The sequence below is a fragment of the Microcaecilia unicolor genome, chromosome 7, assembly GCF_901765095.1.
Source record: "Microcaecilia unicolor chromosome 7, aMicUni1.1, whole genome shotgun sequence".
NCBI classification, from domain to species: Eukaryota; Metazoa; Chordata; class Amphibia; order Gymnophiona; family Siphonopidae; genus Microcaecilia; species Microcaecilia unicolor.
In genome coordinates this window covers 274,743,137-274,768,488 of record NC_044037.1, presented here as the reverse complement: position 1 = coordinate 274,768,488, position 25,352 = coordinate 274,743,137, and the positions used below count along the sequence as shown (strand labels likewise).

Below are 25,352 nucleotides of genomic sequence, written 5' to 3'. Positions count from 1 at the left end.
GGCAGCTAGAAAAGTAAATATAATTTTAGAAATTATTTTTTTGCTTTATTCTTCATTCCTTTCCATTCTGTGACCACACCTTCAGTATCATGTACAGTTCTGCTGCCTGATCTCAAATAAAGCTGAACTAGGAAGGGTACAGAGAAGGTCGACCAAATAGAGCAGATGTGGGCAACCTTTCTACACAGAGGGGACACATGGATATTTGTACTATCCCTAGCAAGCTGCACACAGAAAATTAACAAATGCACCATATAATTCACTGCCAACAAAATTCAATGTGATGACTAAATGAATATAAATTATTACAAGAATGGTCCGTTTACCTTATACCTCTGTCGTTACTTTAAAAGTTTAGTGAGATCTCTGCTGCTGTTCTGAAAATACTTGCAAAATTTATTTTATATCATTTATACCCCACATTTTCCCACCACTGGCAGGCTCAATGTGGCTTACAACATTTAGGAAACAAACAGTAAAGTACAATAAAGTGAAAGTGATATGGATGGCATAAAGTTACAGGGGTAAGATAAAGTAATTGAGTTCACAAAATCTTTATAGGATTTGTAGTCCAGGAATCACGGATGCAGGACTGGATCCTTAGGGTAAGCTTGCTGCTTGCCCAAATAAGTAGGTCTAGAGAGTAACCGAAAGCCCTGGTGTTGGTTGCCCTCTAATATACTTTCACTTTCTTTTCAAAAGCAAGGCTGGGGAGGGAGGAAACACTGCCCTTGACTTGTAACCATGCTTTAACTGGAGACACTGTGCAGAACGTATATATGCTTATGTTGAAGGCCACAAGAAGAATTAACTCTCTCTTGTTCTGTTCTTTATTGTAGGTAGTCGGTGGCATGACGTGGTGTATAACTACATGCAACTTTGATATAGATGTGGACTTACTCTTTCAGGAAAACTCAACAATTGGTCAGAAAATGTACGTTTTTAATGAGACAAACAGCAGTATACCCACAACTAGCTTTAAAAAAATAATACAGTAAAAATTGTGGAATGTACAAAATATAACCAAACAGTGAAATACATCCACATCCATATTATCAAAGTCTTCGTAATTAAACAAGAAATCATTTATGGACCAAAATGAAAACATATTTGTAAAGAGACAAACTTTTTCAGACATCAGTATGGAAGGGGAACCAAGAATCAAGATATTTCATACAAAATTCTTGTGTTAACTCAGTACCAAACAGAAATGCTGATTAATTTTTGAAAGCATTCTTTACTATCGTAGTTTGGTTGCTTCTGTGATATAACATAACATCATTATGCCCCTTTACATATATCTAAGCAGAGTCTGGGATTGCTTGTTATCCAAGAACTTCTGCAACTGAGTTGGGTGAAAATACATATATTTTTTATCATGTCATTTAATCACACAACAAAAAGGTTGTGACGCTTGAATAAACCAGGTGTCTAGACAGGTTTTACGTCTTTCTGAGACACGTGAAATATCAGGTAAAATTGAAATCATGGAATCCAGAAAGCTAGGAGTTCTATTTGTGAAGAAAAATTTGTGTCCAAATCTTAGCCAGCTCCAAAGCATAAGTGACCAACTGTGTTCCTCGAGGTAAGGACCCTAGTTGAGAGTCTGTCGGTAAAGCTATGACATTTTAAACTATCCGCAGAAACATCCTCCAAACTTTTACTGACTTGATTCTTTCCTGGCGAGCCAGTTGGTATATGAAAGACTTTAGTGTCTGACGGAATTGCTTCTGGGTGAACTTGAAGGATCGCCCTATAATACCTTCTCAGCATTTCCAAAGGTGGAACCAAATCTCTCTAGGAAAATTTAAAAACCTCAGATTCAACCTTTTAGTAAAGTTCTCAAGTCTCTTGATTCCTACATAAAGCAGTAACGTCCTTAGTTAAGACAGTATTAGTATTCTTAAGTTCCACTACTTGTTGCTCTAAATCTATTCATTTTTTCTCCACAGTCCTCTCTGTTCCACTGAGTCCACTTGCCTAGTGAACTGGAAAGACTTGTAAAGCCATATCCAAACGGGAAGCTAAAGAAGCTTCCATCTTAACGAAGGCTGTCAAGATTGTATCCAGTGTAATTAATACTGGTATAACATTACTACTACTACTACTTAACATTTCTAAAGCGCTACTAGGGTTACGCAGCGCTGTACAATTTCACAAAGAAGGACAGTCCCGGCTCAAAGGAGCTTACAATCTAAAGGACAAAAACGTGCAGTCAATCAATTTGGGGCAGTCTAGATTTCTTGAATAGGGTATAATGGTTAGGTGCTGAAAGCGACATTGAAGAGGTGGGCTTTGAGTAAGGATTTGAAGATGGGCAGGGAGGGGGCTTGGCGTATGGGCTCAGGAAGTTTATTCCAAGCATAGGGTGAGGTGAGGCAGAAAGGGCAGAGCCTGGAGTTGGCGGTGGTGGAGAAGGGTACTGAGAGGAGGGATTTGTCCTGTGAGTGGAAGGTTCGGGTAGGGGCGTAAGGGGAGATGAGGGTAGAGAGGTAATGGGGGGGCTGCAGATTGAGTGCATTTGTAGGTTAGTAGGAGAAGCTTGAATTGTATGCGGTACCTGATCGGAAGCCAGTGAAGTGATTTGAGGAGAGGGGTGATATGAGCATATCGGTCCAGGCGGAAGATAAGACGCGCAGCAGAGTTCTGAACGGATTGAAGGGGGATAGATGGTTAAGTGGGAGGCCAGTGAGGAGTAGATTGCAGTAGTCAAGGCGAGAGGTAATGAGAGAGTGGATGAGAGTTCGGGTGGTGTGCTCAGAGAGGAATGGACGAATTTTGCTGATGTTATAAAGAAAGAAGCGACAGGTCTTGGCTGTCTGTTGGATATGCGCAGAGAAGGAGAGGGAGGAGTCGAAGATGACTCCGAGGTTCCGGGCAGATGAGACGGGGAGGATGAGGGTGTTATCGACTGAAATAGAGAGTGGAGGGAGAGGAGAAGTGGGTTTGGGTGGAAAGATAATAAGCTCGGTTTTGGCCAAGTTCAGGTTTCAGGTTGGACATCCAGGCAGCAATGTCAGACAAGCAGGCCGATACTTTGGTCTGGGTTTCTGCAGTGATGTCTGGTGTGGAGAGATAGAGCTGGGTGTCGTCAGCATAAAGATGATATTGGAAACCATGAGATGAGATCAACGAGCCCAGGGAAGAAGTGTAGATTGAAAAAAGAAGGGGTCCAAGGACCGGTCCCTGAGGAACTCCAACAGAGAGCGAGATGGGGTGGAGGAAGATCCATGCGAATGTACTCTGAAGGTACGGTGGGAGAGATAAGAGGAGAACCAGGAGAGAACAGAGCCCTGGAACCCAAAAGAGGACAATGTGGCAAGAAGTAAATTATGATTGACAGTGTCAAAAGCGGCGGACAGGTCAAGGAGGATGATGATGGAGTAGTGACCTTTGGATTTAGCAAGGAACAGGTCATTACAGACTTTAGTGAGTGCCGTTTCTGTCGAGTGTAGAGGTCGAAAGTACGCCATTAGTGCACTGGCAGCCGCTAGCATGGCTCTGTAAGCAAGGGGCAAAGTGTTTCCTAGGCAGGATGCCAAGCCGAAATACGACTCATGTAGGGTCAGGATTGTTTACGCCAGCGGTTCTGAAACCTGGTCCTGGAGTCACCCTAGCCAGTCAGGTTTTCAGGATATCCACAATGAATATTCATCAGAGATTTGCATGGACTGCCTCCACCTCATGGAAATCTATGTCATGAATATTCATTGTGGATATCCTGAAAACCTGACTGGCTGGGATGCCTCCAGGATCATGTTTGGGAACCACTAGTTTATGCCTTTTGATGGGTCAAGATTGTGTATCTATTTGGTGAACTGTTGAAGAACAGAGTTCTTAGAAGCTGGACTTCTTCTTTTTTTTTTTTTTTTTTGTCTGATTACCTTGGAGTGTTATTCTACCACCCTTTTTTGTTTTCTTTTGATTTACTGTGGAAGCTTTGTGTCCCTCCTTTTGGTTGCTATAACATTTCACTTAAACAGCAAAATCCCCCAGCGGGGACTTGCCCACGACTTGTTGTACTCCTCTTACAACCTCAAGTTCCCTTGAGCAGATGGGTTCCTCTTCTGTAGAACTTATTCTGGAGCTCATGCACAAGAGAAGAGGGAACCACCGGAGTAGGCATTTGCTGCTTTCCTGGGCCTTCGCCTCCCGACACAGCCACCTGAATTCGCTCTGCTTCTGGGTCTGCAGCCGCGGGATTTGCTCCACGGCACTACCCGGCATTGGCGGAGGAGAACTCAGTTCAGGGTTCAGTGTGGTGTGCCCTCTGCTAGGAATAGACGCTCCGACTCAGCCTCTGATTTTGCACCATTTGCAAGTCAGCCACGCTGGGAGAAGGAGGAACTGCATAATGAGTTATACTTGTCTAAACTAGGTGAGCTCCCCATAGACACAGAAGCACTGCAGCCGAACAGCTCTCCGAGTCTGTCAGGTAGCCATCTTAAACCCCCCCCCCCCTTTCCTTGTCTCCTAGATTGTGTAGTTTAGTGTAGTTCCCAAACTGATGCTTCAGGTGCTTACTTCTGGGGGAATTCTGTCCAAAAAAAAAAAAAAAAAAGTTTGTTCGCAGTTTTGTTTTGTTTTTAAATTCTGTAAAATTCAGCATTTTTTAATTGTATGGTTTTTTTTTGTGTGTTTTTTTTTTTTTTTTTAATAAAATTCCCTCAGCAAAAATGCCTAATGTGGAGATAGGTTTTGGAGGGGACATCAGACCTTCCTACTTCTCAAAATTTGTGAATAATTCAAGGGGCATAGGAGGGGGCAAAGATTGCATCTTTGGAAAGAAATGCATGAGGGTTTGACAAAGGTTATTGTTGCATTTTCTACTTGTTCTTTGTTTTCCCTGCCTCGTTGGGCCACAAACCAGTTTGGGTTTTCAAGATTTCTACAATGAGTATTAATGAGATTGATTTATTAATTATGACATTTTTATCCCACATTATCGCAAGTGAAATTTGTTCAATGTGGCTCACAAAGGTAACAGATATAGAACTGAGAAGGTGTTCTGATTTGTTGTGTATATATATATATATATATATATCTATACTAGCCGTTAAACCCATAACAACGGGCTAGTTTTTTGTTTTCCTATGGCCTCCCCCCGTCCACCAACCCTGCTCTCTCCCCTGCCCTCCCCCCAGCGTCTGTTTCCCTCAGTTCCACCTCCTCCTTCCCTCCCTGCTCCCTCCTCCTCCAATTTCCACGCCCATGTCCAAGCCCTCCTCCCTATTGGGCTGTACTGCTAGCGGAGGCGGGGCTTGGACTTCTACACTCTCAGCGTTCCGACTCTACTGCGCATTTGCAGGTGAGTCAGTCACTTGCCGTTTATATGTTTGATATATAAAATATACCAAATTTCTAGTATCAGTAAAACATTGAGATCTATTTGCATACAGTGGAAGTAGTACATACAAATTAATCTCATGCATATTCATTGTGAAAATCTTGAAACCCTGATTGGGTTGTGGCCCTCAGACTGTGGTTGCCTGTCCCTGGTATAATGTAATCCTTCTTTGCCATGTTTGAGTGTTTTCTGCCTTGCTTTGGGTGGTCTGACTGCATGCTTTCCTTTGCCGTGTTCACTGTTACTTAACCAAGAATGTTTTCCAAGGTTATGGTGGTGGTTGTGGCATCCTTCCTTTGGTACCAGGGAATCGGAGTTCACTTGTATTTTGATGACTGGCTCATTTGTGTGCTGACCTATTCTGACACTGTGGCAACGACTGACAAAGTTGTTTGTCTTCTGCAGTTGTTGGGTTGGGTGATCAATTTCAAGAAGAGCAGACTAACTCTATGTTATTCATAAAAGATACCCAATCATCATTTTTAGCATGTGCTTGACATTTCAGGACAGACATAGGGACTCCTTGCTGATGGAGAAGCCAAATAATACTACTACTATTTAACATAACATAAATAATGTCTGTAATAATACTCTAATATTACACAGGGGTATCTTGTGCTGTTAACATTCCTCCTTTTAACCACTCATCAAGATTTCAAGTCAGTGCCTGGTGTACATATTGAGAATCAGTGTAAGTGGTAAGAGGAGACTGGGTATATGTACTCTGAGCCACTCAACAGGCATAAAGTTCAGCTGCTGCTTGGGCTGTAAATTTCTTAGGATCGAAAGAGCCTGATTGTACTAGATCCCACTCTGCTTGCATAGAATCTCGATAGGATCGTATTACTGCAAACCCCACATTAATGGGATTGTCCTGTGGACCAGATGCTGAACCATCAATGAATACAGCAATACTGTCTGGAACTGGTTCTCCTAAGGCTAAGCAGTTATTATCTAGGGCACAGGTGTGCATTGAAACTTCCCAGAGGCCTAAATGTGATAGTATAGAGGACGGGTTGTCTTCATTGGTCACGCTGTACAGTAACTGGGGGATGTGTTGGTAGAAACAATGCAGTGACCTGTCTGGTGTTGGACAAAAATCCTGTGCATTGTTTCAGTGCTGCTTTGACACAGTGAGGAGCATGCGCTTCCAAATGTACCTGGAAATATAACACATTTAGGTGCTGAACTGCCACGGCCGCTGCCCAAAACTGAAACTGTTTCAGGCAGGCTGAATATCCTAACTCCAAGGTCCCTAAGAGGCTGGACCAAAACAAAATCAGCTTTTGTGATCTTCCCTGTTTCTGAGTAACAACGGCATGCATGGAAATGTCATCAGCATATGTGTAGACCTGTAATGGCTCCTCTGCTGCTGCTGCTACTACTACTACTACTTAACACTTCTAAAGCGCTACTAGGGTTACGCAGCGCTGTACAGTTTAACAAAGAAGGACAGTCCATGCTCAAAGGAGCTTACTATCTAATGGACAAAATGTGCAGACAATCAAATTGGTGTAAACAATGGTTGTGCATGCTCTGAAATCTCTAAAACATTGTTCAGAGCCAGGAACTGAGCTGTGCCCCGCTCAACCCTTTTTGCTCCATTCCCTGGATGAGTACCCTTAAGGAACTGCCAAATAGGCTCTGTCACAGTAGCATATTGTGGGACCCATTCCCTACAAAAGTTTAACAAGCCCATCAACTCTCTGACATCGGATACCGTTTTGGGATCTTGTACTGCTTTGAGATCTGATACCCGAATGGCATTCACCAGCTGGGAACTAGCAGTAATGGTTATACCTAAAAAAAAAAAAAGGACCTCTGACTGACATAACTGAGCTTCTTTGTTAACCTTTATAACCTGCTTGTCCCAAAGCCAGGAGTATGTCAGCAGTAGCCTTCCTACATTGTGAGTAATAAGGAGCTGAGATCAAAAGGTCATCAACATGTTGGTAGTACCTCTGAGGTAACTGTGTCTAGGTATATTGTTGTCTCTCATATGTAAAAGCAAACTGCTGGGCCTTTTTAGCTATTGGAATACACCAAAATGCATTACTAAGATCCAAAACTGAAAAAACAGTGTGTCTCTCCCAGATGCCTTGGGTGGCCAGGGTGGTTGGATCAAGGATGTTTGGATCCAGTGGAAGATGTCCTTCCCCTATCTTTATGGATCCCTCTCTCTTTTTTTTTTTTTTTTGGCCAAGGTCATTCAAGATGGTTTACAGAAGTAACATACATTCTAAAAACACCCAAAATAAAATAATAATCACACAAACTCAAACATTACCCTCTACAAATAAAATGTATTTTCAAAGCCTTCCTAAATTCTTCAATAGAAAGTAAGTTTTTCAATTCATAAGGCAGCTTATTCCAGCCATCCACTGCCAGTTGTCCAGAAGCCTTTTTCCTCCTCTTTTGTTTATATTCCTTGGTCAAAGGAATGTAAACTACTGCAACACCGATTACTACTCAATGATTGAAATCAAGGTGTTTCTGAAAATACCATTAGCAGTAGAGGGGCGGAAAGTCCAGCAACACCTTATTGGTATACTAGTAAAAAAGCCCAGTTTCTGATGCAAATGAAACGGGGGCTAGCAAGGTTTTCTTCTGTGTGCATGTGGGAGTGTGTGTGTCCCTGCTCTCTGTCCCCTCCCCCCTCGGAGTCGAGTCCTTCAGTGTTTCCTGCTGTGCTGTGTTTGTGTTATAGAGATAGTGAGGGCTTCTGCCCTCTCTCCCCTCCCCCCTCTGAGTCCTTCACTGTTACAGAGAGAGCGATTTGATTTTGTGCTTTTGCTATGTTTTCCTTCACTGTTTGTGTTACAGAGAGAGCGAGGGCGGGGCATACACTCATGGGGAAACCGGATATCTCTCTCCCTTCACACTTCCGGCTGGAGGCTTCATTTAGAACGTTGGTGGTGCCTTTTATATATAGAGATATGGTAGTACTACAAAACTGAGATGAAAGAGACAGACAGACTCCCTTGGTGATGTCCCGTGCCTGCATGTGATGTGGTTTGTGACATGATCATACATCCTAGATAATGCTGTGTGATGCTTACTTTCTCTTCCAGGCTTTTCCTCTCCTTTTCTTGATGCTTCTTTCTCCTGCCCACTCCTTATATTATCTTCCATTCTCTCTTATGTGCTGAGTCATAACTATTCTGTCTGTATCAGTGCAGGATCCTCGTACCTTATCCTGCCCCCTTTTTAGTTCTTTCTTCCATTTTGCCATTTACCCATTGCCTCTTTGTTCTTTCGCACTTTTTTTTTTCTTACATTTGTACCCCGCGCTTTCCCACTCATGGCAGGCTCAATGCGGCTTACATATTGTATACAGGTACTTATTTGTACCTGGGGCAGTGGAGGGTTAAGTGACTTGCCCAGAGTCACAAGGAGCTGCAGTGGGAATTGAACCCAGTTCCCCAGGATCAGAGTCTGCTGCACTAACCACTAGGCTACTCCTCCACTAGCCACATTCCATGTAGAAGCCTGCCCTTGCAGATCAGCCGCGCAGGCTTCTGTTTCTATGAGTCTGACGTCCTGCACGTATGTGCACGACGTCAGACTCACAGAAACAGAAGCCTGCGCGTCCACGTTGATGATCTGCAAGGGCAGGCTTCTACATGGAATGTTGCTAGTGAAATAGCAACATTCCATGTAGAATCTCAAATAGTAGCAACAGAATCTCAATAGTAGTAACATTAGCAACATTCCATGTAGAATCTCAAATAGTAGCAACAGAATCTTAATAGTAGTAACATTAGCAACATTCCATGTAGAATCTCCAATAGTAGCAACATTCCATGTAGAATCTCAAATAGTAGCAACAGAATCTCAATAGTAGCAACATTCCATGTAGAATCTCCAATAGTAGCAACATTCCATGTAGAATCTCAAATAGGGAAAGGGAAATGGGACTTGATATACTGCCTTTCTGAGGTTTTTTGCAACTACGTTCAAAGCGGTTTGCATATATACAGATACTTATTTTGTACCGGGGCAATGGAAGGTTAAGTGACTTGCCCAGAGTCACAAGGAGCTGCCTGTGCCTGCAGTGGGAATTGAACCCGGTTCCCCAGGACCAAAGTCCACCACTCTAACCACTAGGCCACCACTTACCCTCTCCTTCCCTGTCCCTAGTGCTACTCCTCCCTAAAGGTGCCAGTAGGCCAGGATAGGGAAGGAAAGGCTTCTGTCAAGTACAGTTGCACCTGCCTATGCATTCAGTTGACCAGTAGTCCAGTGGAACAGCAGTACATCCTGTCCCTTTGCTCACTGGTGCTACACCAGTGATCCACTTGCCAACTTTCACATTCTAGTAGTTATTTGGGAGCTGGTGGTAGGATATTTTATACCCTGCTGGAGTCATCTGTAATATTTACATCTATTAGGAATTTGAAATAATTTTCTGTTGTATTTTGTTGTACTATGTTATCAATAGTAAGAACAGAGCAGAATTGTAAAAATTGCACTGCATGTTTTCATCAACTTGTAATATTCAACAGTGACCACTAGAGGGTGCCTTAAGATTGCAATTGGTTGGAAATTGAAGATACTGGATTATTTTGGATTGTTTTTTTCTTAAATTGAGTTGTACCCAAATTTAACTCTTAAAACATTCATTTTCCAGTGCCTTAACTGAGAAAATTGTCTCGGTCCTACCAAGAATGAAGTGTCCTCATCGCCTGGAGCCACATCAGATTCAGGGACTGGATTTTATTCACATATTTCCTGTTGTTCAGGTATAATTAAGGACAAATCATCATAGCCCTTCTGACCCTGTTTCCTTGTGTAACGTCCGTTGCCATTTTTGTTTTGTCACTTTCTGTCTGCAGCATAGCAGAAATCCCTTAGCCAGTAGTAGCTAGTAAAGCCAGTTTTTGCCACTGTCTTTCTTCAGGAGACAGACCAATGACCACCTAAAACCTTTCTACCACTCTGGGTAGAGCTGTCTGTGAGGACAAGAGTGGGAATGCCTTGTTCTAATTCACTAATTTATTTAGTAAGATTTATTTACTTTTTAAAGAAATTCAGGTGTATAGTAAGAATAAGCTGAACGTAGACAATAAACAATTACAGCTGTAAACACATTGAAGTAACAATGCACATTATGGCATAGTGTGCTCCTGACAGTCAACACAATGCACATTAAAACATCTTAATAGACTGCATAGGGTGTAAGCAGAGGTGCAATAAGTTTCAAGTGTAAGGTTTTTTTTAAGACTTATAAGCAGTATATTATCAAAGCGGTTTACAATTGTAAAATAAAAAGAAAGGAAAGAAAGCAGAACTACGATAAGACAGGAAAGAACAGATAAGACACCAGAAAACAAAGGAAAAAAAATCTAGAAAATCAGTACTGCACTACGTCAGATACCCATATCCCAGCCAGACCCAAACGCTTGTCAAAACAGGTTTTAAGCATAACCTTAAAGTCTGATATGGATTGTGTTAGGTGTAAATCCAGTGGAATAGAGTTCCATAGAATAGGACCTTGCACACTAAATATTTTATTTTGAATAGGGGAAAGGTGAACAGAAGCACAGAAAGGCCTTGTGAGGAATGAAGTGTCCTAGGAAGATTGTAATGAAACAAAAGTTGAGAGAGATATATTGGGTAACCAAAATGTAAAACTTTTAAATTTAAAAGTCATAGAGGCATATTTTCAAAGCACTTAGCCTTCCAAAGTTCCAACGAAACCTATGGAACTTTAGAAAGGCTAAGTTCTTTGAAATATGCCTCATATAAACCTATGTTTACTAAGGTGCGCTATGGGTGCGTTAGCGGTTTTTAACGCGCGTAAATGGTTTATGCGTGTTAAAACGCTAATGCACCCATAGAAATGTATAGGTGCATTAGCGTTTAACGTGCCTTAAAATTAAGGACACGTTAGAAACACTAACGCACCTTAGTAAACATACTCCATAGACAGGTAAGAGTAATACGAGTTAGATAAGGGTAACTAACGTAAGTAGAAATTGTTTCCAAGCATCATCTGGTTCAGTTCACCCACTTGATCAAGCTATTTTAAATTGCAGGTTGTTTCTTATAGTTCTTTACCCTCCTCTCCCCATATGTTCCCACCCGTAACCTCCGCTCTCAGGACAAATCACTTCTTTCTGTACCCTTCTCCACCACCGCTAACTCCAGACTCCACCCCTTCTGCCTCGCATCACCTTATGCCTGGAACAGACTTCCTGAGCCCATACGCCATGCGCCCTCCCTGCCCATTTTCAAGTCCTTACTCAAGGCCCATCTCTTCTCCCTTGCTTTTGGTGCCTAACCACCTTCCCATTCCTGATACCTACACTGACTACATAGTTTTTACCTTTAGATTGTAAGCTCTCTTGAGCAGGGACTGTCCTTCCCCATGTTTAAACTTGTACAGTGCTGCGTAACCCTGGCAGCGCTATAGAAATGCTAAGTAGTAGTAGTAGTAAGAATATGTGTGACAAGTAGGCTGGAGGTCATGAAGGAAGAAGCAGGAGAGGGACAGTGAAGGCTAAGGCAGGGGCAGAAAAGAAGGGATGTGCTGTCTGCGTCTTGCACCTGCCCTCAATTTATGCAATACCGGTTTTGGGGGGGGGGGGGGGGTGGGCAGTGAAAGCAAGTTGTAGCTATAGCTAAGGGAGTTTCCTAGTTCATGTTAAAAAGCTTTCAGTCTGGGAAAGAATGAGAGAGACAAGAGACATAACCAATGCAGCAGCTGTGGGAATAGTATAAAATAGGGATGCATTTTGATTAAAATTTTAATTGTGTTTAAATGCATGTTTGTTTCTGTTCCCACTGCAGCTGCTTGTGACTCTGGGCAAGTCACTTAACCCTCCAATGCAGCCCTAAAGAAATTTAAAAAAATAATGAAAAGATAAGAAATACAAACTGGCACATGATCTAAAACAGTAAGCGGGATAGCTATAAACAGCCTTACAGTTTTCACAGTCTACTTCAGAGCAGCCTTAGTTATAATGGTAGATCGCCTGGGGGGGAAGGGGGAGAGGGACAGGAACTTTAAGATCAATGATGCATTTTCAGGCAGGAATTGAAGATGGGGAAAGTTGAGGCCTTATGTACTGAGAGAAGGAATGAGTTTGTACATAAGCACAGCACTGTTGTACTGTATTGCAACCTTCTCCTTTTCCATCATTTTTCCTGACTTGACAAAATACATCTGGTGTGTGGGCCATTATATGAAAACACGCAAATCTTATTAAGAGTGTATTGGTGGCGCTTCTGAAACGCTAGAACATTATCTGGTGTTACATACTTACACACACATTGCTGTCACCATCGAGCCACTGGGAAACTTGAGCCACGCAAACACAATTGTAAGCATTTGGGGATTTTTAGCAATTTGTATTATTAAAAATAATTCTAATTTGTTTACTCCACCTTCTGTTCTACCCTGTTGAACCCTTTTCTCTCCAGACAGCCAAGAGAGGCAAATTGATCTTTCAAAGGTTGTATTCCCTCCAAAATGTCTTCATTACGCTGAGAGTAAGAGCAGAATTGAGCTAGGGGGTGAAACAAAGCTCCCTTGCACCCCTGAATCGCCCAGCAGTACCATTTAGTGGTCCGAGGCACTGATGATAAGTTTTTCTGTTGGATTGCTGGGCAAGGCTTATTTCTTTGTTGAATGGTACTGAATCAAGTCATAGGTTTTGCTGGTCAAAAGGGAAAAAGTAATCTCTTTTCCACTAAAAGCTAAATCTGATTCTGCTGAAGATGTCAGCAGGGAGGTCTGCATATATAACCTACTATAGCAGCACCTTTCTGGTGACTTGTTCCTGGAAGACATTACATCACATCACAGTACCCATATTCCTCATCTACCGCAAAGTTCTATGTAAATTACAGGTTATAGAAGTCCGGTTTACCTGGGAAGTAACGTAAAACAACTATAACTTAGATTGCAGGTATTTGTGAAACAGACAGGTTTAGACCACCTTCCTAAATGTGCTGTCTGATCTCTAAAGGTAGAGTATTCCAGATCTTGGCATCTTGATGAGAAAAGGATAATGTAAACAACCTTCTGGATCCAATACCTTTAGGACAATCAATCAATAGATTTTAGGGGTAGAAGGAACCAATTTTAGCATGCATCATGGTGCTTTACTGTGCAGAATTTTAAATATTAACATACACAATTTAAACTCAGTCCAAGTCTCCACCTGAAGATCAGCTAGCCTGAGAGAAATAGGGACAGAGCCACCGTGGCCCGTGTGACTTGGAGTTAGTTTTCATAGTGTGGTTATTTCTATGAAGATCTGCGAAAAGAATTGTGTTTGTTCTAATTTCTTCTCATTTTCTTTGTAGTGGCTTGTAAAACGTGCCATTGAAACACGAGAAGAGATAGGAGACTATATCCGCAGCTATTCTGTGTCCCAGTTTCAGAAAACTCACAGCCTGCCTGAGGTAAGAGAAAGGAGCATTCGTCTCCATCTCCCACCACATTCCTGAACTCCATATTCAAAGTGGAACATTCTCATTCCATTTTTCTATGGTTGCTAATATCCTCAGCATTTTGATAATGTCAATTGAATGGTAAATAAATGTCTGTTTTGCCCACAGGCAATAGTGTAATTAGCTCAGGGTGCCCAGAAAAGGTTTCTAGCTATGAAGTTTCATCTCTGAAAACTCTTGCTGCTTTATTGGCCACCTTAATTGTTATTGGGTATTAATTGAATCCGAGGAAAGTTTTTGAATTATTTTGTCAGAGCTGGAGATCTGCAGGGACACAGTTGCTAACTATCTGTGCAGTCAACTGAGAGTTCAAATTCTGTAATTATTAAAGATGATTTGTCTGAAAATCGCATTGTTTATTTTTGCACTTCACTTTTTTAAAAATAGAATTTGATAATGATAGAAAGACTTAAAGTCTTGTCAGGCAAAACATCCAGTAAATAGAAGGAATATATTCAAGGTGAATAATGTGCATTAAGTAAAAGTTACCATTCCTGGACTAATAGTCCACAGCTGAGAGGAACCAAGATAAGGAAAAAGAAATCCATGGGAAGTGGAAACACAGGTAACGAGAAAAGGAAACTAAAAGGGTTTCCTTAAATTAAACTTTATCTTACAAATCAAATTTGGATAGGTCCCAAGGAGTCCTGCATATTTAAGAAATGTCGCAGCTGCAAAAGTTCAAAGAAATGATATACTTTTTTCTTTAAAGAAGATAATACACGTTAGACCACTACTTCAGCAAGAATATTGGGTACCCATTTCAGCCAGTATCCACGTTAAAATTCTCTCCATGGTCTATAAAGGTCTCCTACCCAATGCTCCTGATTATATTTCTAATCTCCTGCTGCTTCCCTACAGTCCTCCCAGCATCATTTATTGCAACTTCCCTCTCTTTCCAGCATCCAACAATATTACTCATGAAGTGGCAAAGAAAGCAAATAGAATGTTGGGTATTATTAGGAAAGGAATAGAAAATAAAAATGAGGATGTTATAATGCCTTTGTATCTCTCCATGGTGTGACCGCACCTTGAGTACTTTGTGCAATTCTAGTCCACCACATCTGAAAAGAGATAAAGTGGAATTAGAAAAGGTACAGAGAAGGGCGATGAAAATGATAAAGGGGATGGAGAAAAGATGGCTGAGGGGAGATATGTTAGAGATCTATAAAATAATGAGAGGAGTGGAACAGGTTGGTGTGAAGCTTCTGTTTACTCTTTCCAAAAATACTAGTAAATTTAAAACAAATCTGAGAAAATATTTCTTCACTGAACATGTAATTAAACTCTGGAATTTGTTGCCAGGGAATGTGGTAAAAGCAGTTAGATTAGCGGGGTTTAAAAAAGGTTTGGGTAGCTTCCTAAAAAAAAATGCCGTAGGCCATTAATAAAATGGACGGGGAAAATCCACTGCTTATTTTTAGGATCAGCAGCATAAAATGTATCGTGCTGTTTTGGGATCTTGCCAGGTAATTGTGATCTGGATTGGAAACAGAATTCTGGGCTTAATGGACCTTCGGTCTCTCCCAGTATGGCAACCGTTATGTACTTATGTACATGTACAGGGGAAACGCAGTTGGAAGCGAGCTCTCAGCGATAACACTTAACGTTGCATTTCCAAAAACTTTTCCTTCTTTCCTGTGTCCTGCGAGAGACATCTGGGAAAATCTAAATTTGATCACCCAGAAAACAAAACTGAGAGGCTCAAAAATTTGTCTGAACAAGGTCTCCTTATCTTGTAGAAATACAAAGGATACCAAAAGTATAGATCTCGTTTTAATGTCTTCTGTCTGTTCCACTAACATGATATATCCAAACTATCAGATGACACTTCTAGCAAGGACTGTTAATTAGATTTAAAAGTCTTCTGACTAACTGACAAATAGAAGTATTTGCACTGGAAAATTATTCTTAAATTCAGGCTTCTAGTACAGTTCTCTACTTTACGTTGTATCAGCAATCTATCTCCTGCGACTTGAAATTGATTTTGTGGAATTTGAGTCATTACCGATTCCAGGTGCATAGTCTTGAGAGAGAGTTTCAGCTTGCTTCTTCAAACCTTGCACTTGTGTCGCGTTATTCAAAGAAACGGATACAAAAGAACATACTACAGAGGGCCATCCAAATAGAATCCAGCGTTTATTTCGGCCAGTCTTACCAAAGTCTGTAAAGCTGCCTCGTGCAGGGAGTCTGGCCGAATTCTCAAAGAATGCTCCACATCTATCATCTATAGTAGAGCAATCATTCAACTTTTTACCCATCTCCTTCAGAATCAGTTAGTGCTGCCCAGCTTCTGTAGCGAGCAGAGAGGGGGAAGTTCTCTCTGGCTATGCTAGGAAGCAGTATAAATCTGGTATTTTATGAGTTCAAGTCTCTTACATATTCAAGCTACTTACACAACTATATAACAGACAAGGTCAGCACCTCAGTGAGTGATGTCTAGACTCTCAACAATAAAGGATATATTTTTTTTGAGTCTTCTCAGTTTTAACTTGTTTGCCTGTAGCAGAAACACAGATCTGCTTCTCTATTTTTTGGCCCCTCTGTCTTCAGATCACCTAGCAAAAATGCACTAGCAATTTACATGGCTTGGCCCATCCTTTATGTTCATTTATTCATTTGCAAAACCTCACACAGATCAAAAATGCTGCTTGCAAAATGTTGGTGTACTGAAAAAAAAAAATCAGAGCAGTTTTTGTCTATTAGATTGTAAGCTCTTTGAGCAGGGACTGTCTTTCTTCTATGTTTGTGCAGCGCTGCGTACGCCTTGTAGCGCTATAGAAATGCTAAATAGTAGTAGTAGTAGTGTCTGCGTTTAAACAGGGGAAAAGTCTCAAATATTGCTGCCTCCTGTTTAGTTCTCGGGATGGCACGCAAAAAAAGTCGTCATCGACTAAAAAAAACCCCCTGAACTGATAAATTCTTTTTTTCTTCTAATTTGTTTTATTTTATGTTCATTTTGTGCTACTAAATTATTACATATGTATCGTATGTTCAAAAGGTTCTGAGTCAAACATTCAACTAGACTCCATAACTTAACTTGTCTATTTGTGATAAACTCCAGCTTGCGCGTTGGTCCCGTTTCGTTGTCTTCTTCAGGGAACCACACCGCACGTATCCAATAATCAATGTTTATCGCTGGAGAACTTGTATGCACACTGTCTTATTTCACCCCTCCCCCCTTGCCAAATTTCAGTCCATTCCATTTAATTTTCAGAAAGTTATGTTTCTCTCAGGTGGGCGGATAGGTAGACAGATGCTTCTTGACTCCTTTCTGTATAATTCTTTCCAATTTCTGTTGGGTTGGAAAGAATTAATTAAAACAGCAACAGAATTCGGTCGGCAAGAGATGAAGGGAAAGCCAGAGGTCATCCATGGTGTATGACCTTTTAAAAAGGTAGTAATGTGAGATCTAAGTCTGAAAAATAAAATTGGGCTGATTAAGCTGCCTTACAATTCCTATCTTTTTTCCTCCTTTATGTTTTTGTAGCCTTAACTTTAAGGACCTTATATATTTTTTCAGGTGCTAATGTTGCAGTTAACTAGGAAGGAATTTAAGGTAACCTTTATAAGTCTCTTAAAGCAATTAAGTAAGGTGTGATAATGAGAGATGAAAAATGGAGATGTTTGTAATGCAGAGAGAGATGTGGACTGCCACAGGTGACTGTCACTATTCAGTGATTTTCACTTTTGCACTTGTGGGCATTTTCCATTTTATTGATTAAAATACTTGTTGCCATTTTGGTCCTAAGCAGATGCTGCAAGATCATCTGAAGACAGGATTTACGAGGCTGTGGAAGTTGCTGCGGAAATGTAGAAGACACTTTGTTTAATAAGATGTCACAACTAGTACCTAATGGTTAGCGCAGTGTCCTGAGAACCAGGGAAACCAAGTTAGATTCCCACTGCAGCTCCTTGTGGCTCTGGTCAAGTCACTTAATCCTCCATTGCTCAAGGTACAAAATAAGTACCTATATATAATATGTGAACTGCCTTGACTGTAATCACAGGCAATATCTCAAATCCCATCCGCTTTTCCTTTCCCCTTATCTAATGTGCCCTGCAACCAGGAGTACAATACCTCTTAATCTGGAGCACCTATGAAAAGTTTAGCTAGTTAAATTTGCATTCAGTTCTTACAAATTCTAGAATCTTAAAAGACTAGACTTTGAGCCCGTAAAAACGGGCTATTATAGGAAGGGGGGGTTGAAAGGCCCGCCCCCACCGCCGAGTTCGCCGCTGCCCCTCCTCCTCCGAGTTCGCGCCCCCCCACCGAGCCGTCACCACCCACCTTCCACCCGGCCGGGCCCTCGCTCCGCTATTGAAACAGCGAGGGTCCGGGAACGCAGCACTGAGCTCAGCTGAGCTGCTGACGTCGGCCTTCGTTCTTCTTCTCTGCCTGTCCCGCCCTCGTGTGATGTAACGTCGTCGAGGGCGGGACAGAGGCAGAGAAGAAGAAGGAAGGGCGATGTCGGCAGCTCAGCAGAGCTCAGTGCTGCGTTCCCGGACCCTCGCTGTTTCAATAGTGGAGCGAGGGCCCGACCGGGTAGAAGGTGGGTGGTGGCGGCGACTCGGGTGGGGGGAGCGTTAGACGGCGGTGTCCCTCCCTCAGCAATGCGCAGTACAGACCCTCTGTGTTCCGCTCCCCGTCATCACGTATTGACGTGGGGGCGGGGCAGAGAAGGTCTCTACTGCGCATTTGCGAGTGAGTACGGTCACTCGCCGTTTATATGTTTGATGTGTACATATTGGTGCTAATTTCTAGATAGTTCTCCTGAAAATGAACTGTAGTGGGTGTAGTACAGATTATTCCTCTCAGGCAGGGAGGGCAGAGGTGGAAATGAAATTCAGGGGAAAAAAAAATCAGTTGAATGCAAAAGTAGGGAAGTGAGAATTATTATAAAGACGGGGTCAAACCTTTTGGTATTTACTTGCCATCATATTCTGTTTTCTCTCAGTAATGAAAGCACGGTAATATGTGTGATAATATGGAAAACTAGGAACATTTTTCCTCTCTGACTAAGCAAACACTGTTTAATTGGAAACAGAATGACCTATCTGCTGTTAAGCTCATTAACTCGGTTGATGTTTAATCTTTCACTCTTTGATTTTATTTATTCTTCATTTTCTTAAAGGATGACGATTTCATACAAAGGCGAGAAAAGGCCATTAAAACCGTCACTGATATTTTTGTGAGTATGCTGTTTTATGATGAAGTCTTTAGTTAACTCATATCCACTAAAACTGTCATCATATTCTATATGGTGTTTAGCGAGCCGACGAGGGAAAATACTTGTGGCTTGCAGAGTGTGTGCATTGGGTGGCCAGCCTGAGTAGCTGTGTTATGACACTAACATTAAGCACAATTTATGTTAGTGAGATTGGGAGCTGATGTTGATTTGTGTATTAGGAACCCGTATGCACATCTACCAAGAGCATTAGAAAACACTACTACTACTACTACTTAACATTTCTAAAGCGCTACTAGGGTTACGCAGCGCTGTACAATTTAACATAGAGGGACAGTCCCTGCTCAATGAGCTTACAATCTAAAAGACAAGTGAACAGTCAGTCCGAAAGGGGCAGTCAAATTGGGGCAGTCTGGATTTACTGAACGGTAAGAGTTAGGTGCCGAACGCAGCATTGAAGAGGTGGGCTTTAAGCAAAGACTTGAAGATGGGCAGGGAGGGGGCTTGGCGTAAGGGCTCAGGAAGGTTGTTCCAAGCATAGGGTGAAGCTAGGAAGACAACTGGATAGCCTTGATGGGCCAGTTGATCTTTATCTGCCATCCTGCCTTGCACATCTGTGCCCATCTGGAGTTTCCAATCTTTGAGCTTGGTATCATTTGTATAAGAATCGAGTCTTTCTTACTAGACCTTTGCAGCACTAGTTAATGAAGTTTCACAGAGCTGAAACCGAGACGTGAGGCAGTGCACGGATAATTACCACCTCATATCCGTTATGCTCAGTTGTTGCATAGTTAAGATGTGCTTTTTGTCTTTGGATGATTCTTTCAGGATTTGACTTCATATCTTGTATTTATTTATTGCACTTAGTGTCAAAACATGTGCTGTAGGATTAATAGTCTATTTTAGGGTGCATGCCTACAGAGCTTGGTATCTATCTGAACTCTAAACTTGGAAAAATTGGGTGTAGGAGTATAAATTTCAGCCATGGGAATAGATACAAGGAGCTCAGAAGTAAGGAGCTAGGAACTTTCATTTCGATCCATTTCTGTGCTCGTCCTTTCTGTGTTCAGATCAGGGTTGCCATATTAAAAAAAAAATTCCCACACAAAACAGCCCAAAACCCGCCCAAAAACAGCACACACCCCACCCCCGCCGTCATCGCCCCGCCCAAAATGTTGGCAAACCCCGCCCAAAACATCACAAACCCCGCCTCTGTCGCCATTAGCCCCACCCCCACCGGCCGAAAAACCGCCCCAAAACCCGCACAAAAAAAACAAAACCAGCCCAAAAAACCGCAACCCGACGCGGGCAAAAGTTTCCTGCGGCGGGTTGCGGAAAACCGCCCAATTGGGTGGGAAAATCGCCAATCTGGCAACGCTGGTTCAGATCTGCTGAAGGTCGGAGGTGACCAAGATACAGTTCAAACCTGGTTTCCTATGTTTTTCCTTTTGTAGTATACTCTTAGCCCATTGCATTATGGGATTTTCTTCATGAATAATTTAAAGACTTCAAACTATTAAAGAAACAGTAGTTTGAACTGTAACTTCCTTCCTCTTTCTCCCCTTCCCTTCATGCTGTTATCTTGCATATGGAATCACTCTGGTATTAGGCTAAAGAGTGAGTTAATGGTTGCACTTGGCTCAAATTTATTTTGAATTAGAGGTCCTGTCTGTCTTCCGTTGCTCAGTGCGCTCTTTAATTAAATGCCTGTTGCCTTACGTGATAAGCCACAAGTTCAGCCTGAAAGCCTGATGTTCACTTCTAGAACAGATATGTGAACAGGTACAACAAAATTTTATAATCCAGACCTCTGGGAAAAGGACCCTGACAATATGAAAGCAAAGGTTCAAGGGGAAATGCAAAGCTCGGTCATCCAGTCAGAGCAAGGAGTTCATTGTAAGTGCGGCATAGACAATGCCACTCATTACCAGCACAGTAAGGAAATTTAAGACCTGCTTTTGATATCGATGCAGTGTTTTGTGTTGGTAGTGATGTTTTGTTTTTTGTTTTTTTTTTATTTTTTGCTCTGAGTAAGCGTGCTTTCTTATAAGGCAGAGTTGCTTTTTGGAAAGAAAAGTGCCAACCACTCGGATACAATTAACGAAACGAGGCCAGAATTGTCGGTGCACATGTGGTGGTTGATTTTTAGCATGGCTCATCAGTTTTAAACTGCTTTGTTTCATATTGTAACTATTTCAGTTAAAAAATATGAAAGCATAAAGTACTGGGAGCATGTGTTGTTTGTGTGTACGCTTGTGTATGTATCGGAGAACATGTCTTGTATTACTACGAGACCAGCTCCTCTCTCATTGTACTGCCTTTCCCCAGACTCTCCCTTTTCTCATGTCCTCTTCCCCATTTTCTCCTTTCTCCCTTTTGCTAGCTCATCTCTTTATTTCCTACCTTCTCCTCAAGGCTGTATGGGCTCGCTCCATTTTCCTGTTGTAGTTGACTGCCTTAAAACATGGGTATGCTGTAGCAGGGTAATGCCATTGCTCCTTGTATGTCTTTTTTTTAAAACTTCTATTGACAGCTTCATAACACAGACACAAATTATAGCAACTTGAAAACACATTTTCCTTTTTGAGTACAATCTGATATCCCTAATGCTACCCGCTTTAATCTCTTCTATCCTTCCGACCTTTCCAGCTTTCTATTTCCATTGCTGAAAACCATCCCCGCTTCTAAATATGTATCTTTTATTCTGGCGTATAGCTTTCAATGTAGTCGTTAGATAAATAATCTATCTTCTGTAGGACCTGGTTTATGACAACACATAAACAGTGGATCCAAAAGAATCCTCTCATAAGTGGTGTATTCTTAAACAAGGACGCCCAGCTCAGAAATGACCAAATGGAGCCAGCATTTGTTGTGTACTGGTCCCCCTGACATGCCAGGATACCAGCTGGGCACCCTAGGGGGCACTGCAGTGGACTTCACAAATTGCTCCCAGGTACGTAGCTCTCTTACATTGAGGCATATTTTCAAAGCACTTAGCCTCCCAAAGTTCCATAGAAACCTATGGAACTTAGCCTCCCAAAGTGCTTTGAAAATATGCCTCTTTGTGTGCTGAGCCCCCCAAAACCCACTACCCACAACTGTACACCACTGCCATAGCCCGTACAAGTGAAGGCGGGCATCTAGATGTGGGTACAGTGGGTTTGAGGTGGATTTTGAAGGGCTCATATTTACCACCACAAGTGTAACAGGTGGGGGGGGGGGGAGGGATGGGCTTGGGTCCTCTTGTCTGAAGTGCACTGCACCCACTAAAACTGCTCCAGGGACCTGCATATTGCTGTGGTAGACCTGAGTATGACATTTGAGGCTGGCACAAAATATTTTTAAAGGTGTTTTTTTTGAAGGTGGGAGGGGGTTAGTGACCACTGGGGGAGTAAGGGGAGGTCATCCCCGATTCTCTCCGGTGGTCATCTGGTCATTTAGGGCACATTTTTGTGACTTGGTCGTAAGAAAAACAGGACCAGGTAAAGTCGTCCAAGTGTTTGTCAGGGACGCCCTTTTTTTCCCATTATGGGTCGAGGACGCCCATGTGTTAGGCATGCCCAAGTCCCGCCTTCGCTATTCCTCCGACGCCCCCGTGAACTTTGGTCGTCCCCGTGACGGAAAGCAGTTGGGGACGCCCAAAATCGGCTTTCGATTATGCCGATTTGGGCGACCCTGTGAGAAGGACGCCCATCTTCCGATTTGTGTCGAAAGATGGTCATCCTTCTCTTTCGAAATTGAGCCTGATAGTAGCACATTTAAAACAAATATAAAATATTTTTTTGTGCTCAATTTATAGTTGAGGTCTAGAACTCACGGTGGGAGTAAGTGGGAAAAGCAGTTAATGTAGCTGGACTTAAAAAAGGGTTGGGCAAATTCCTGGAGGAAAAGTCCATAAATGATTATTAAGGTTGACCTGGGGAAAAGCCACTTATTATATTTGGGATTAAGTAGAATGGAATCTTGCTACTTTTTTGGGATTCTACCAGGTACTTGTGACCTGGACTGGCCACTGTTGTAAACAGGATACTAGGCTAGATGGCCGCTTTGACTGACCCATGAGGGTAACCCTTGTTTTCTTAGGTTTCTAGACCTAAAGAGATTTACATATACAATATACATAACCATAAACCTTCATTACCTCACATACCATATCCTTATTTACAGCCAATACCTAACATTCAATAGTTTTAATTCCTCCATATTTCAAAAGTCATCTTTCCCAACGTCTTACGTTTTGTACCTTTCCTAATGCAACTATTTCAATTAATTACCGCTCCCTTCACTCTCCCTGTTCAGCATCCAGTATACTTAATTATTCCACTCCCCCAAACTCACATACCATACCAAGATTGCTTACGCCATGAACTTTATCTCTGTCACCTTCCTTCGTTTCTTCAGGTAATTAGAATTACAACTCTGTGCATGCCATGGGGCAAAATTGGGGCTGGATTGGCCTCTTCAGGTTGACCTGGATGTGGTGCTTTGTTTCTGAATCTTAAGAAATGATTATCTCCCTTGGCAATTATAAGGCTTCAATCAGATTTGCAGTCATAATAGATTTGTTTACATTTCTTTTATAGATTGGCTAAAAATTGGTTCACATTGATTATTATTTTTTGCTCAAATGTTACATTTAGTTCACATTGATTTTCTTTGCTCAAATGTTTCATTTTAATGTGAAATAAAATCAATTTTCTTTATTTTTTCCAAGAGACAGCAATTAATTGAAGAGTAATTACTCTTGAGAATACATTAGCTCAGACAATAGAAAACCTAGTAATTAAGTCTTTATTTTCCAGTTGCTGAATTAGCTGTTTAATTACAGTTTTATTTGTTTTACAAAGAGGTATTAGGCACTCTTTAACAGCTTTCAGTTTTCTTGATGCTGTAATAACCTGATCAATAAATTAGGCCTCATTTGTGAAATACAGACTTCTGATCAAAAAGTCTGTGGCTTTTATATTAAGCAGTCTAATTGACCAAAAATCTAAATGATGAAAAATAAATCTTATTTTAAAAAAAAATCCTAAAAACAATTTTGTTTATAAATGCAGCTTTTGCCGTCAATGCCTCATGTTTAATTAAAGGACAAAAAATGAACTGTCTCTGAGTACATTGATGCCTATCTATAGGAATCACCAATCACATAGTTGAGAAGCATGGAGAGGGGAAAAGACCACAAAGATAGTGTGTGTATCTTCCCCTGGATTCTATATGGGTTGCCATGATTTGGGCGTGGATCCTAGATGCGTGTGGAAACTAAGTGCCACCTAATATTGGAGTTAATTGGTACTTATATTTAGGTTTGCCCTTGCTCTATTCTATATTACTTTGCGACTAAATTCCATCGCGTGCTATTCAAAAGGGAGTGTGACCATGGGAAGGCCAGGGGCGTTCCCAGAAATTAGGGGCAATGTTATAGAATACTTGCAGGCTTATTTTCGAAAGAGAAGGGCCGCCCGTCTTTCGACCCAAATTGGAAGATTGGCGTCCTTCTCACAGGGTCACCCAAATCGGCATAATCGAAAGCCGATCTTGAGCGGCCTCAACTGCTTTCCATCGTGGGGACGACCAAAGTTCACGGGGGCGTGTCAGAGGCGTAGCGAAGGCAGGACTTAGGCGTGCCTAACACACGGGCATCCTCGACCCATAAGGAAAAAAAAGGTCGTCCCTGACGAACACTTGGACGACTTTACCTGGTCCTTTTTTTCTTACGAGCAAGCCACAAAAATGTGCCCTAAATGATCAGATGACCACCGGAGAGAATCGGGGATCACCTCCCCTTCTCCCCCAGTGGTCACTAACCCCCTCCCACCCTCAAAAAAAATTTTTTTAAATATTTTGTTCCGCCTCTATGCCAGCCTCAAATATCATACCCAGCTCCATGATAGCAATATGCAGGTCCCTGGAGCAGTTTTAGTGGGTGCAGTGCACTTCAGGCAGGCGGACCCAGGCCCATTCCCCCCCTACCTGTTACACCTGTGGTAGTAAATGTGAGCCCTTCAAATCCACTGTACACACATGTAGTTGCCCCCTTTCACCCATAAGGGCTATGGTAGTGGTGTACAGTTGTGGGTAGTGGGTTTTGGGGGGCTCAGCACCCAAGGTAAGGGAGCTGTGCACCTGGGAGCAATTTGTGAAGTCCACTGCAGTGCCCCCTAGGGTGCCCGGTTGGTATCCTGGCATGTCAGGGGGACCAGTGCACTATGAATGCTGGCTCCTCCCATGACCAAAGGGCTTGCCTTTGGTCGTTTCTGAGATGGGCGTCCTCGGTTTCCATTATCGCCGAAAATCGGGGACGACCATCTCTTAAGGTCGACCTAAATTTCGCGATTTGGGCATCCCCGACCGTA

General features: G+C 42.1%; 1 protein-coding gene across 3 annotated transcripts in view; it reads left to right on the top strand.

Moving 5' to 3' along the window:
• Window positions 1–25,352, top strand: part of CCDC93 (coiled-coil domain containing 93) — a 225,763-nt gene that overhangs the window by 9,678 nt on the left and 190,733 nt on the right. For all 3 annotated transcript variants that reach the window (XM_030209955.1, XM_030209954.1, XM_030209953.1), the window contains 4 exons: window positions 840–934; window positions 9,978–10,089; window positions 13,661–13,759; window positions 18,943–18,999. In XM_030209955.1, coding sequence (XP_030065815.1) covers window positions 840–934; window positions 9,978–10,089; window positions 13,661–13,759; window positions 18,943–18,999 — 363 coding nt within the window. The remainder of the gene's footprint in view (window positions 1–839; window positions 935–9,977; window positions 10,090–13,660; window positions 13,760–18,942; window positions 19,000–25,352) is intronic.